The sequence below is a fragment of the Ranitomeya imitator genome, chromosome 1 (assembly GCF_032444005.1).
Source record: "Ranitomeya imitator isolate aRanImi1 chromosome 1, aRanImi1.pri, whole genome shotgun sequence".
Taxonomy (NCBI): Eukaryota; Metazoa; Chordata; class Amphibia; order Anura; family Dendrobatidae; genus Ranitomeya; species Ranitomeya imitator.
Genome location: NC_091282.1, coordinates 600877851 through 600893653, shown reverse-complemented (window position 1 = coordinate 600893653; position 15803 = coordinate 600877851). Strand labels below are relative to the sequence as shown.

At 49.3% G+C, this 15803-nt stretch overlaps 1 protein-coding gene across 1 annotated transcript; it reads right to left on the bottom strand.

The window, feature by feature from the left end:
• Positions 1–1033: 1033 nt before the first annotated feature.
• On the bottom strand, positions 1034–11963 carry SELENBP1 (selenium binding protein 1). The gene is made up of 12 exons (XM_069768458.1): positions 11321–11963; positions 7073–7126; positions 6555–6667; positions 5818–6003; positions 5626–5746; positions 5348–5530; positions 5049–5230; positions 4790–4868; positions 2406–2527; positions 2082–2174; positions 1806–1924; positions 1034–1549 (listed from the first exon to the last, which is right to left on the bottom strand). Exons 1-12 carry the CDS (start codon positions 11322–11324, stop codon positions 1387–1389), a joined length of 1419 nt encoding a protein of 472 aa, XP_069624559.1. The 5' UTR covers positions 11325–11963; the 3' UTR covers positions 1034–1386.
• Between the last annotated feature and the right edge of the window lie 3840 nt (positions 11964–15803).

The window sequence follows — 15803 nt, the reverse complement described above, 5'->3', positions numbered from 1 at the left end:
TAAACTGCGCAAGCGGCGTCCAGGCTGGGCATCCTCTTCACTCCGTGGATTTTCCCGTAGGAACAGGAAATCAAACTGTGGGAGTGAGGGGGACCGCCCCTTTTATCTCTCCGTAGGGTTTCCTGTTCCTAGGGGCGGATCCCCTCTCTCAGTGGGTGCCGTCGTGGCGAAGAGAAAATACGCATTACTGTGGGCATACGGATTACATGCACAACATTACATGCACAAAATACGCGACCATACCTTGCCTACGGATTACATACGGATCACCATTTTTTTGGAATTTTGTGGCGTATTATGGCCGTAAAATACAGACCGTATTTTTATACGGTGAGTGTGAGGCCGGCCGTAGACTACAGAGTGAAATTTACTCCCACCTGCTGGATGTTGTCAGTACTACACCACTAGTAGACTACACAGTGACCTCTAGTCCCACCTGCTGGATGTTGTCAGTACTGCACCACCATTGGACTACACAGTGACCTTTAGGCTATGTGCACACGTTGCAGATTTGACTGTGCAGATTCTGAATTTCTTGGCAGAAAATGCAGGTCAGAATCTGCACCTTTTTTTGGTATGTGCACACGTTGCAGATTTATTCCTTTTTTTACCCCTGCAGATTGCTATTATGGAATACGTGCAGAAACGTAGCAGATCTGCAAAAAGAATTGACATGGTCCTTTTTTGAATCTGCTGCGTTTTCTGTGCAGAATTTTCCACACCATTAGCACATAATTTTTTTTGCCATTGATTTACAGTGTATTGTAAATCACTTGCGGAACTTCAGCGTTTCTGCGCAGAAAAAAAAAGCTGCAGATCGACAGGAAATCTGCAATGTGTGCACATACCCTTACTCCCACCTGCTGAATGTCCTCAGTTGGACCCGGGTGACCCCAGTGAGCTGGTACCTGGCGTTGAGCCCCGGGTGATATTCGCACATGACTATAACCACATCCCACAATGCTCACGTGCACTATGATGCTGGGCAGTTTAACAGACGTCTACGGGGGAAACAACGATGCAGCAAGAGACATTTGATGCATGTGAAATTTAATGGAAGTGAAAGGTACAAAGCAACATGATCACAAGTATGGACCCATCTGATACCCGGGGATCAGGGAGGAGGGGCTCCTTGGTAGAGTGACGCTATTCCTCCTCATGAAGACCCCATGGAAGTGTGTGGGGAGTCTGAGAGGTTAAGTGCTGCAGAAAGGAGCGCTAATCTGCATGCTTACTATAGGGGTCACAGTAGGGCAGCCGCCTGCTACTGTGATTTTAGGAGACTTCCAGATAGGCCCCTGAGGTGAGGATGAGCAGATCAGCAGTCAGGATGCTGAGGATAGTAGTACAATCATCTTGATGAGGTGGGTGAGATGATACAGAGCTCTAGATCCAAATGTCAGAGCTGCAGTCTCCTCCTGGATAGCGACACTCGTGAGCCAGGACTGGACCGTCCGGCTCCTTCCCAAAATCCACCATGAAGTTGGGGTTCAGCTTGAGGCCGCCCTTGTGTGTGTCCACGTCAATCTGCAGCATGACGGAGCCGTCGCTGTGGAGTAGATCTGGATCAGACAGCGGTAGCGGCACACACTTGGACATTACCGACAGGACCCCCCCTCACTATCTAGGGGAAAGCTGCAAATTTAATCCCAGGATCCCCCACTGCTGATGTAAAGGAGCACTGAGCGGTGGGATCTGAAATGTGTGCACGGACACTGACATGGGGAGGGGGGGGGGGTCTGTATAATGTACCCCCACAGCGCAGGTCACTCTTAGCCCCCCAGAGGGTCACACATGTTTCTTACCGGATCATATCAGAGTAAAATTGCTTGTCCCAAGCGCTGTACAGAGACGTTGTCACATAGAGCCTTCTCCCGTCCAGGCTGAGCTGGATCATCTGTGGACCCCCAGGGATGCATCGCCCCTATAAGACACAGGACAGTAGATAATAGAGGGTGGCAGGGAGACATAAGTACCCCCGGGACCCTCCGCCTATAAGAAACAAGGCAAGAGATGATAGAGGGTAATGGAGATATGAAAAGCATGGGTGTCATGGAGCTGGGAGTCTGTGGATTCCTCACCTTTACCATCAGGGGTTCAGGCTGAGACTTCAGCTCTTTGTCCTCCAGAACTGTAACCGGACCTCCATGCAGGATACTGCCAGCCAGAAAGATCTGCAGAGGAGACACCGTTGGTTAGAGAGATGCTGGGGCCACAGCTGCCTCCATGTTTTCTATGATCCTGCCCTGAGCCACCGCCACATGACCTGGGGGGGCTGCAGGCTATTGAAAAAGTATGCAAATTGCCGCAGTTAACAAGGAAGAAGTCTGACTACTGACCCCTACAGGTATGCGCATGGATGCTGCTTTCATACTGTGATGTCCCACGAAGCTCTGGTCACTCACCTGTCCCACCAGCTTCGGGTGCTGGGTGTCGGAGATGTCGTACTGTCTGATGTCCCCATGTAGCCAGTTACTGAAGTACAGGAATCGGTCGTCCAAGGAGATCAGGATATCGGTGATCAAACCTGTGGAATCAATTATATATATAGGCTTGAAAAAGGTTCACATCTATTTGAACCGAAACGTTGCTGAGATGGGCTAATAAAAGTAGCTCCTGCTTTTTCACTATGAATGGTGTGCTGCCTCCATTTTTTGGATTCCTATAACTGAGGTTTGGTCCATGCCAAATTTTCTTTTGCATTTTTGTGCTGCTCTAGTATGTGTATATATATATATATATATATATATATATATATATATATATATATAGTGATGCAGTGACCCCTGTAACAGGTAGGGGGCGCTGCATGGTCTCCCCAGTATGCACACAGGGGTCTATTGAGGCCATGAGAGTGCATGGCAGTTGCATGCATGTCTCTGGTCATAAGACAAAGTCCGGCATTGTGATGACTGGAAGATATGTGTGTCGCAGAGGAGAAGACTCTGCGCTGCCAGCCTGAAGTGATGTGGTGTTGTGGGATATAGGTCCCAGAAGTATGTTGCATGTTGTCTAATAGTCATGGGAGGCTGGCTGGGCTAGTTATGTGAGATAGGCGGGACAAACTAGCCACACACACACCCCCACACTCCCACCCAGGGGAGTGGTTAAGGATATATAATGTGACCAGGGTGTGGGTCACATGTCCCTGTGTATGTTCCTGTGTTGGAAGACCTGGGAGTAGGCTTCCTGAAAAGCACATGCTGGTGTGGGAGGTCCTGGGAGTAGGACCGGATCCCTGAGCAGCGCACAGTGTGGGAGGTTCTGGTAGTAGACCGGATCCCTGAGCAGCGCACAGTGAAAACTTGGGGAAGCTACTGTCCTTCGGTGGGTCTGGACTAACAAAGGTGTGCCGCTGAGGCAAACTGGTGATCCCCGTGAGGCAGTTTCCCAGGGGAGCGGACTGACAAGGAGTCAGCAGGTGGAGCAGGAGCTCCCATAAGGTACCATTTGATTGTTGGTGCTTAGGTTATATGAACTGTGTGGTAACCAACGACCACTGGTCAGAGGAGGACCAGCGTGATTAGTTGCTGCAACCATAGTGTCGTATGTTGGTGCCTGTTGTGCTCCATGGACATTAGTGAACTGTATGGCATCCGGTCACCCACGATAACTGAAGACAGAGGTTCGGCGTGTTTAGTAACCGTGTTTTAACAGTCATGTACTATGATGTAAGACTGTTTTTCGTTTGTTCATCTTTCTATGGTTTGTGGAGAGAATAAACCAAACAGACTGCTTTAAGTGAAAATTCGTGCCCATGTAGTTGAATCCCGTGCCAAGCGAGTAATTCCCTACCCGTTAGTGAGTGCAATCTCACATACATACAATATATATATATTGTCTAACGGGTACTTCCGTTTTTCTGTCCTCAACTTCCGTAACGGAAATCCCGCATCGCTGATTGGTCTCGGAGGCTACCTGTCATGGCTGCCGCGACCAATCAGCGACGGGCACAGTCCGATTAGTCCCTCCCCTACAGTCACAGTGCCCGCTCCATACTCCCCGCTCCCCTCAGTCAGTGTCCCAGCGCTCCGCTCCATACTCCCCGCTCCCCTCAGTTAGTGTTCCCGGCGCTCCGCTCCATACTCCCCGCAGTCAGTGCCAGCTCCATAATCCCCTCCAGTCACTGCTCACACAGGGTTAATGGCAGCGGTAACAGACCGCGTTATGCCGCGGGTAACGCACTCCGTAACCGCTGCTATTAACCCTGTGTGACCAAGTTTTTACTTGGCATAGGCAGCATCAATAGTAAAAAGATGTAATGTTAAAAAAAAAAAAAAAAAAAAAAAAAACACCTGCTATACTCACCCTCCGTTTCTCGCTGAGCCGCTCGCGCGGGCAGCCATCTTCCGTTCCCAGAGATGCTTTGCAAATTTACCCAGAAGACTTAGCGGTCTCGCGAGACCGCCAAGTCATCTGGGTAATTTCGCAATGCATCTTGGGAACGGAAGATGGCGGCCGCATCACACAGCTTCGCTGGATCCCAGGGGTGAGTATATAACCATTTTTTATTTAAATTACTTTTTTTTTTTTTTTTTAACAGGGATATGGTGCACACATTGCTAAATACTGCGTGGGCAGTGTTATATACCTACGTGACTGGGCAATATACTACATGACTGGGCAATATACTACGTGGCTGAGAAATATACTACGTGGACATGCATATTCTAGAATACCCAATGCGTTAGAATCGGGCCACCATCTAGTAAATATATACATACATACACTCCTTCGCATACCCAGCCCACCCCATACAGCTCCTCATCTACCCAAACACACAGCCCACCTGGCATGTCGGATAATGCCCACCCGTCCACCTTCTTGGCCGGCACCTGGATCACCTTCTCTGCAGCCCATTTGCCATCCTGAGAAGTGAAGAAATTAGAGCTAAGCGGACGTTTCCCCTGTAATCTGGGCGATTCCACACCTCCAGCATAGACCATGGATGGGCACTGGGGCTTCTGAACCAATCGTCTGCACTCTAAACCTGAGAAGATGGTGTGGCCTAAAATCCTGAACCCCCCCTTGTCTTCCCTCATCCTCACCTTTCCCTTAAAGAACCGGAACACAGAACTGCTGAGGGCGCAGCCGACAAATCCCTCCGCTGCATCCGGGTTGTGCAGGAAGCGGATTTCCAAGGGGATCTGTCCATCCTCTCCCAGGTCCAGAGTCTGGATACGAGTGTGCTTGGTCCAGTCCCACACGTGTATGTTGTGGCCATAGTGTCCTGGAAATCAAAATCTGAATGAGACCTGGACCACCCTGTGTGCCATTCACACTGTGCAGCCCCTCCACCCAGACATGAAGACCTGACACTTGCTGCCATCATCTGCCTCCGTCCCACCTGATGCCACATCCTCTATCCTGAATCCATTGCGAAGAACCTTCGGGGCCCCCCACTCGGTGCTCATCATGACATTGTGCCGTGGTTGGTACCAGAAGTCATAGCCGTAGGGTGCCGCTTCTCCTTGTACCTCCCAGTTCCCCTTCACTTCAAATGTTTCTCCATCCAGTAGGACGAATCCTCCTGAGATGTGAATAGGAAACATACAGACACGTCAGGATTATAGGACACACCCCTTCTACCCGGCAGCACAATATGAATATATGGGGTGTCCTCACCTTTACCGTTCCCTTCAGGGTCTCCCAGGGTGCTGATCATGATTTCCCCACAGCCAAGGCAGTGAGAGGTGTGCAGATTCCCCAAGCCACACTTCTTCTTCACGTCCTCAGCTTCCACCACCTGCAGAGAGGAGAAGACTGTGATCAGCACCCAGGAGGCACGCAGCGGCGGCCAGCTCAGGTAATACCCACCTTGTGGAGTTGAGGGGCCCGCTGATCAGTACCCACATCAACCACATAGACCCGGGAAGAGATGAGACAAGGCAGGATCAGCTTGTTTCTCACTTTCGTGTGGTCCCCGTAGCAGCTGCTGCAGGTGTTCCAGCCTGAATGGTGCAGCTCATCATTCACATGGGGCATCGGCAGACGGTGAATGACCTGGAAAATGGAGAGCATGTCACTACCTGCGAGAGGGCAACCATCGGCTTCCCGAGGGCATCTACACTCACACACAGAGCTAGTACAACTATAGTATGTCACCAATGGATGCACCAGCACCTCCGCTACAATCAAGAGCCATCCCTGGGAAACCATAACCTCTGCCTGATCGAGAGCCATCACCTGCGAACATCACCTCCGCTCGATCTAGAGCAATCTCCAGGGAGCCATCACCTCCACCTCATCTAGAGCCATCTTCTGGGTAAAATCATCTCCACCTGATGTAGAGCCATCTCCAGGGAACCAACAACTCCACCCGATCTAGAGGCATCTCCAAAGAACCAACACCTCCACTCAATCTAGAGCAATCTCCAAGAAACCATCACCTCCACCCAATCTAGAGCCATCTCCAGGGGACCATCACCTCCGCCCAATCTAGAGCCATCTCCAGGGAACCATCACCTCCGCCCGATCTAAAGCCATTTCTAGGTTACACAGATGGTGAACATTTCAGCAGCTGGTGCTGGACACTGAGCGTCTGCAGTCATCACCTGGGAGTACTGTGCAGATTCCGGCTTCACGTCCACAGTGGCCAGGTAGTCCGGCTTGTTAATCCCAGTGGAGCGATAGATACAGGGTACGTAGATTAACTCCTCGCGGGGACCTGGAGATGAGGGTGACAGAACAAGCATCATTACAGGGGACAGTGGACCCTAGAAGTGAATAGCCCCTGACAGGATACCCCATCCCACATGCATGTGACTTGGGATTACTAGGCCAGAATAAATAGATGGCTGTACTCAACAGGTCAGAGCAATGCATTGTATGGCCCCTGATGGTGTCAGTGTGTAAACACAGAAAGCCTCCTCCTTCCAGCTGTACATTGCGGAGGACCCCTGTCAATATGCACACCCAATCAGCATGCGGCTACACACTTTCTGCAGACGCATTTCCCTATCCTCTGTATTATACTAAAGAGGGCACTGCCTGTAATAACAGATAATAATGCATCACATAATCACACATATGGCTGACTTCAGAGAATCATCACGTGCTTTAAGCCCCCTACCTTTCATGGCTTCCAGAGGCGTCTTGTATCCGGGGCCGCATGATCCACACTTCGCTATAAAAAAAAAAAAAAAAAAAACATTATGTCAGGAATGGCCATCAGCAGGACAATCACATCTGGACTGCAAGGAGTTGACGCTGTGCCTCAGCTGACCTCTTCTAACCATGTTTAGCTGGGTGGTCACAGACCGCCTGTATATACAGTGACCTGCACGGTGGTCTCGCCATGCCAGGAATATAGTGATGGTGGCAGCACTATTAACCCGCCCCATAACAAGGGCACTGGCAATGAGGGGGTTAAGAATGACCGGTCTAGGTGACACCTGTAGGTTATGGCCTACCTGATCATATGCACACAGGGCTCTGCAGACATTTTATGACCCTGGTGACGTCACTTTATGGAGAGGACGTGGATCTGGACACATCTCCAAGCAGATTTACGGCCCTTATAACTCTAGTTATTACTCCCTACAGTGGAGCACGAGGGGCTACGTGTGGAAGAGCAGATCAGCAGATAAGTCCTGGACGAGACCCATCTGTGCCATCCGGGTGAGACAGCCAGGCATTCATACAATGGAGACCACTAAATAAATATATATATATATATATATATGTGTATGTATGTATGTATGTATGTATGTATGTATGTATGTATGTATGTATGTATGTATGTATATATATATATATATATGTGCGTGTATGTCCGGGATTGGCATCTGCACCGTCGTAGCTACAGCCACAAAATTTTGCACAGTCACACGACTGGATCCCCAGGAGCGTCATAGGCTATGTTGTGAGGCGAAATTTTAACCCCGTGCGTTCCAATTCACCAATTTTGCCCCTATCTACATAATGGGGGAAAAAGTGAAAGGAAAAGTGTTGGAGGCAAATTGACAGCTGCCAGATGTGAACAAGGGGGACTTAAAGAGTGAGAACGATGGCGCCAAAGAGGATATACCGTACAGTTGCTAAGGTGGGGCCCCGACATGGGATACTCACCACACACGGGGATATGAACACACACACACAAAATGCGCCACACACTACCACGTGCTTGAACACATATACCACCCTCAGCACACATTTCACCACACATACACCAACCTCGCCACATAAAAGTCGAAACACAAAAGTCGCCGCTCAAAACTCGCCACATGCAAAACTAGGCTCACGCAAAACTCACGACACGTGCAAAACTCACCTCAAGGAAAACACCACATGCAAAACTTGCACACGCGGAAAAATTGCCACATGCACAAAAGTTGCAACACATGCAAAAGTTGCCTCACACAAAACTTGCACATACTCAAAACGCACCACACAAAACTCACCATGCGCAAAACTTACTGCACACAACTTGCTGCACTAACCTGTCACATGCAACTCGACACACAAAAAGTTGCTACACGCATGTCGCCACAAAACTCATCTCACAAAAGTCGCTACATGCATGTCGCCACACGCAACTCAACACACACAACTTGACACATGAAACTCGCCCTAAAACACACACAAGTCTGGTTATTATCCTTCAAAAATAAAAATCTGATTAATAAGCAGACAAACTACAAGAGCAACAAATGTACCATATAGGAAATACGGCAGCTGTCAGTCACATGACCTGTCTATTATGTGTATGTGTGAGCTAATATATACTGCCAGGGGGAGGGCTTCCTGTTGGCTGGGGATTTACCAGGCTGCCAATTTAGCTTACAAATACTGAGGTAAAAATACTGAGCAAATAACGTGTGAACGAGGTTTAATACAGGAGATGACACACAGATATATACTATATACAGGAGGAGATGACACACAGGTATATACTATATACAGGGAAGATGACACACACATATATACCTGAAGACCCACCTCTTCAGACAAGCCTACAACCTGCAGTAACCACCGATCGACCAAACCGCTGCATGACCATCTCTACCCTCACCTACTGTATTCTCACCCATCCCTTGTAGATTGTGAGCCTTCGCGGGCAGGGTCCTCATTCCTCCTGTACCAGTTATAACTTGTATTGTTTAAGATTATTGTACTTGTTTGTATTATGTATACCCCTCCTCACATGTAAAGCGCCATGGAATAAATGGCGCTATAACAATAAATAATAATAATAATATACAGGGGAGATGACACACAGGTATATACTATATACAGGGGAGATGAAATACAGGTACATACTATTTACAGGGGAGATGACACACGTATATACTATATACAGGAGGAGATGACACACATATCTACTATATAATTGTCTAAGGGTCACTTAATAATCTTTAATAATAATCTTTATTTTTATATAGCGCTAACATATTCCACAGCGCTTTACAGTTTGCACACATTAACATCGCTGTCTCCAATGAGGCTCACAATCTAAATTCCCTATCAGTATGTCTTTGGAATGTGGGAGGAAACCGGAGTACCCGGAGGAAACCCACGCAAACACGGAGAGAACATACAAACTCTTTGCAGACGTTGTCCTTGGTGGGGTTTGAACCCAGGACTCCAACGCTGCAAGGCTGCAGTGCTATCCACTGAGCCACCGTGCTGCCCGTTCTGTCACTTCCGTCTGTCTGTCACGGATATTCATTGGTCGCGGCTTCTGTCTGTCATGGAATCCAAGTCGCTGATTGGTCTCGTCATCTGCCTGTCATGGCTGCCGCGACCAATCAGCGACGGGCACAGTCTGATTAGTCCCTCCCTACTCCCCGCAGTCAGTGCCTGCTCCATACTCCCCTCCGGTCACCGCTCACACAGGGTTAATGCCAGCGGTGACGGACCACGTTATGCCGTATATACAGAAGAGATGACATACAGGTATATACTATATACAGGAAGAGATGACACACAGGTATATACTATATACAGGAGGAGATGACATACAGGTATGTACTATATAAAAGAGGAGATGACACATAGGTATATAGAGGAGGAGATGACATACAGCAGGTATATAGTATATACAGAAGAGATGACATACAGGTATATACTATATCCAGGAGATGACCCACAGGTATATACTATATACATGAGATGACATACAGGTGTATACTATATATAGGAGGAGATGACAAACAGGTATATAGTATATACAGAAGAGATGACATACAGGTATATTCTATATACAGGAGGAGATGACACATAGGTATATACAATATACAGGAGGAGATGACATGCAGCAGGTATATACTATTTAAAGGGGAGAGGACACACAGGTATATACTATATACAGGAGATGACATACAGGTATATACTATATACAGGAGGAGATGACACACTGGTATATACAGGAGATGACATACAAGTATATACTATATACAGGAGATGACATACAGATGTATACTATATATAAGGGAGATGACAAACATGTATATACTGAGGTGAAAATGAGGGGTGTGAGGTGAAAATGAAAAGGTGTGAGTGCAAAATGAGAGGAGTGAGGGAAAATAGTGGAGTGATCGGAAAATGACAGATGTGAGGTCGAAATGACAAGTGTTAGGGGGGACTGAGAGGAGTGAGGGGGAAAAAAAGAGGAGTGAGGGGGAAAATGAGAGGCGTGAGGTGCTATAACTAACCACAGATATTTACTATGCCCAGGCAACGCCGGGCTCTTCAGCTAGTGTATATATATATATTTTATGTAGAGGACGGAGACCACCGCCATTCTCCACACATACAGGACAGAACTGTATACTGTGTGGGTGTCAGGAAAATGATGATGGTTGTAGTAGTTACTGGAAACAAGAGCCCCATGAATACAAAAATTAAGAAAATAGTTGTGGCATCTCCTGCAGATGTCAGTCCATACTTTCATCGGATCCCTGGCAACAACGGTCTCCCACACAAGAGCAACATGACGGATCATCTCGTGCTGCCTCCCCCACCTGGTGGCTGATTCCAGGGAGCAATAGCCTGCATGCAGCAGACAAGATCTCAACCGCAGCTTTCCTATATGAACATGTAGCGACTGCCTGTCTGACACCTCCCTCTGGTTACAAGCAGCGATATTCTCCCAGCAGTGACACCGTGCACATCTACCACCATCACAACACTACTCACCTGCAATCACACCTGGAATATCAACAGTTAACTTGCACAGAGTATGCTGCTCTCCACAGTGTGGTAACACATTGCACCACTGACTAGGCAGCTTCAGGAAAGTCAGGCTGCACTGGAGGAAAGTTCAGAGGGACAGTCAGGAGCAGAGTCTGGGGACAAGAACCCTACAACAAAGTCTCACCCATGCTGCAGATGTCAGATGTTTGGTCTCTTCAGGCAGCTGTCTAATGCAGGTCTCCACAGAGGAATCTCTTCTCCGGACTCTGGGATTCTCCTATTTGTACAGCCTGTGGGAAGGGCAAGGAGGCCAGTGCAGGGAGTGCAAAGGGAGGTGTTGTGAAGGCAGAGGGCGGTGCGGTGAGGGCAGTGGAGGGTGGTGCAGGAAGGGCAGAGGAAGGTGCAGGGAGGCCAGTGTAAGGAGTGTAACCGTAAAGGAGGGCGGTGCAGGCAGGGTAATTGGAGATACTGGGAAGGCAGAGGAAGGTACACAGAGGGCAGTGCAGGGAGGGGAAAGGAAAGTTCAGGTAGGGCAGAGGGAGGTGTAAGGAGGGCAGAAGGAGATGCAAGAAGGGCAGTGCAGGGAGGGCAAAGGAAGGTGTAGGGAGGGCAGATGGAGGTGCAAGAAGGGTAGTGTAGGGAGGGCAGAGTAAGGTTTAGGGAGGTGCAAGAAGGGCAGCGCAGGGATGGCAAAGGAAGGTGCAAAGAGTGCAGAGGAAGGTGCACTTAGGGCAGTGCCGGGAGGGCAAAGAGAGGTGCAGGGAGGGCAGTGCAGGGGAGGTGCAAGGAGAGCAGTGAGGGCAGATGGCGGTGCAGCAAGAGAAGAGGGAGGTGAATGGAGGGTGGTGCAGGGAGGGAGATGCTGGGAAGGCAGAGGGAAGTGCAGGGAGGGTAGCGATAAATAAAAATAAATAAATCTTTATTTTTATATAGCGCTAACATATTCCGCAGCGCATTACATTTTTGAACACATAATCATCGCTGTCCCCAATGGGGCTCACAATCTAAATTCCCTATCAGTATGTCTTTGGAATGTGGGAGGAAACCAGAGTACCCGGAGGAAACCCACGCAAACACGGGGAGAACATACAAACTCTTTGCAGATGTTGTCCTGGGTGGGATTAGAACCCAGGACTCCAGCGCTGCAAGGCTGCAGTGCTAACCACTGCGCCACCGTGCTGCAGCGATAGGTGCAAGGAGGCCAGTGCAGGGGGGGGGGGGGGGTGAGGGAGGTGCAGGGAAGGTGAAAGGAGGACAGAGAGAGTTGTAAGGAGGGCAGCACAGGGAGGGCAAAGGGAAGTGCACAGAGTGCAGAGGAAGGTGCACGGTGGGTAGTGCAGGGAAGGCAAAGAGGGGTGCAGGGAGGGTGGTGGGATGTACAGGGAGCGCAAATAAATGTGCAGGGAAGGTGCAAGGGGAGTAGGGGGAGATGCAAGGAGGGCGGGGTGGGCAGATGGTGGTCAAAGTAAGATGGGGTGGTGCAAGCAGGGCAGAGGGAGATACTGGGAAGGCAGAGGGAGGTGCAGGGAGGGCAGAAAGAGATGCAAGTAGGCCAGTGCAGGGAGTGCAAAGGGAGATGCAAGGAGGACAGTGAAAGGAGGGTTGAGGGAGGTGCAAAGAGTGCACGGTGGGCAATGCAGGGCAGGCAAAGAGAGGTGCAGGGAGGGTGTCATGAACCAGGGGTGTATGGTTGCCCCCAGTTCTTTCTTCAGGAGATTTAGTTATAGCCCACTTCCCAGTTCCGGTTTGGAACTTCCGGTTCTCTGGTGCCCCCTTTACCCTGAGGTCAGTCAGGGAACTGCACCTAGGATAATTAGTCGCCAAAGCGGCTGGCCGGTCGTGTACTTGCTATTGGGCATGCTGCCGTGAGGGTGATATAATTATTCCCTCCCACAGCTGAGCAATACACTTATAAACCTCGTTCCATCACTGCCAGCGTTGCCCAACAAGCTCAGTATGCTCCGCTGCCTCCAGCTCCAATTAAGATTAATAATGGGTCAGGAGCCAGCCCAATTAGTAGCGTAATTTACTTCAGAGGGCTTAGGATACGTTTTAGAACAAGGAAAACGAAGCTAGTAATTATTCTTTTACTCGGAAAAAAAAATTAGGCAGTGTTTACAAAAGTATATAAAAAGACATTACCAAAATGAGACAATTATATATGTACAATTACAAAATAAAAAGGCTTAAAGGTGAATATAAACTTACATTTGTCTTATACCATGACTGACCATGAGGCGTTGGGGAGGGGTGACATCAAAATGCATTACAGAGCGTCTCCTAACTGGGCGAAGACTAGTGCAAAATGAGGTCCTACTATCTTATACGCCCTGCTCGTGACATCACTGAGTGGGCTGCGCCATGGACTCCACTCCCCTTTCCAAAGAGACTCAGAACTTTATTAAAACTCATATCTGTCATAGAATACGCTGGGAACCTCGTAGAGTGATGACGAAAGTATTGCATGTCTTCTCATGAGGTTAGCTTCCATTTAAGTCTAAACAAGGGGTACCTGGGTGACCCGGTTAAGTAGTAATCCGTTCCTCCATTTCTGCTAGGCGCTGCATTTAGAAAATGCACTGGTGTGTAGCCCTATTGTTGTACATCCCAACTATGTAACTTTCACACCTATGTCACTACTTGGGGTCAAATTATACCATCTTCCATCAGTCCTCTGATTCACAATGAAGCACATGGGTCAGACAAAGGAAGGTTTCTGCTCACTCTTGAGGGAGGGGGGATGAGTGGTTTAGAATTACACAGGCAGTGAGAAGGAGCTTTCTAGGCAGTGAGAGGAGGGAAGGGGAAGGTCAAAAAGCACACAGCGTGTGTTAGGTGTCGAGTTCCCACTGCTGCACAGGGGGAATCTCGAACCATGTCCGCTGTGGTCTCCAATTCTCCTCCAGCCGCAGTGGAACCTGCTCAGTGGAGATGTCGGTGCCAACATCTGGCTCAAGCTGATACTGTGCGAATGGTTACTGCTGCCTTTCCAGGCTCAGCCTTTATAGCCAGCACTGATCAGCAGCAAGCAGGCCTTTCTGGGACTAAGTTCTGCTTTTCCCATACTGAGCGTGCCCACATGATGACCTCCCATTGGAGGTCGGGGGTCACATGCTCAGGTCCTGTTGCGGCTCCTATTGTACCATCAGGAAGGTCCCTGAGCGCTACTGCTATAAAAGGTTTGCGTGGCCGCTCGGCCATGCGCTAGTGTAAACATATTTAGTTGTGTGTAGATGAATGCCTGTCGATTGATGAAAGCTCCGACTCATTCCCATCCCTAGTGTTATTGCCTGCTCGCGAATGGTGGAAGCTACCTAGCGCCAGACAGTGCTACTCTGCACATCCAGCACACAATTCAGCGTCTCTCAGCAGCAACCGCCAGTGTGGCACTGTGCACTTAGTGTGCTTTCCTGGCCCTGGTTAGGGTGGTTAGTGTTGTCCACCAAAGCTGCGTTGTATGCAGTCTTGCGCGATAAATTATTATTAGTTCAGTTCTATCCCTGACACCACAGTAACGGTGTTGAGCGTAAGAGGTCTAGAGGAACTCTTTCCCCGTGTCTTGGGAAAGAGGTCTGTGACCCTTAACTTGCGCTCTCTGCGCGGTATCATGGCCCTGTGATGCAACATGGTTCGCTTCCTTCATACCGGGTGAAGCTAACCCGTGTGTGTATTCACATTATACCGCCATCTAGTCTGCCATTACCGAGCGGCAGGTGTCCTTTCTGCACGGTGGGCCCCGCACTGCGAACGCACCTCATATCCTCTCTAATTATTATTTGGTGCGTTCCACCAGTCCTAACATTACACTAGCGCCAAGGTCTGGCTAGTAATGGCGGCTCTCGAAAGCAAAACCTCAGCTGTGGATGTTACTGCAGTAGCTGTTCAGGCTGCTAGCGTGGCTGCAGCCACTTTGTCCACGGCCACCCCTGTTCCAACCTTATCCCGCCTCCTGCTGCCAGATACATTTTCTGGTGACAGCAAGTCTTGTAGGGGGTTCGTGAACCAGTGTGCAATTCACCTTGAGCTCCTGGCTGCATGTTTCCCCTCAGAGCGGGCTAAAGTGGGATTCATTATATCTCTCTTGTTGGAGTGGGCTACGCTGCTGTGGGAGCACGACAATCATGTGGTGCAGAGTGCTCCACGGTTTCTGAGCACTCTGAAACAGGTCTTTTTGGGACCCCAAGGCACCCATGATACGGCGCACCAACTGCTGGCATTGACACAGGGTTCGTCCATGGTCAGTCATTTTTCCGTCCACTTCCGGACTTTAGCATCTGAGCTGGAGTGGCCGGATATAGCCCTCATCCCAGTATTTAGGAGGGGCTGGCTGACCATGTGAAGGACGCCTTGGACACTAGGGAGATTCTTGCCACACTGGAGGAGCTAATAACTATAGCTATCCGCATCGACCTTCATTTTAATGAGCGAAGGTTGGAGAGAGCCCAGAGTAGGCAGAGGTTTCGGCTGGCTCCCACATTCGCCAAACCTCTGGGATCTCCGGTCCAGGTGTCCGAGCCATATGAGGCCGTGGAGGTGTCACGAGCGGAGTCTAAGTCCCGGTCTGCCCATGCACTCAAGGTCTGTCTGGTGTGCAAGCAGTCAGAACATTATGCCAGGAAATGTCCCCAGCAGTCGGGAAAACGTCAGCGTCTAGTGGTAGTAGGAAG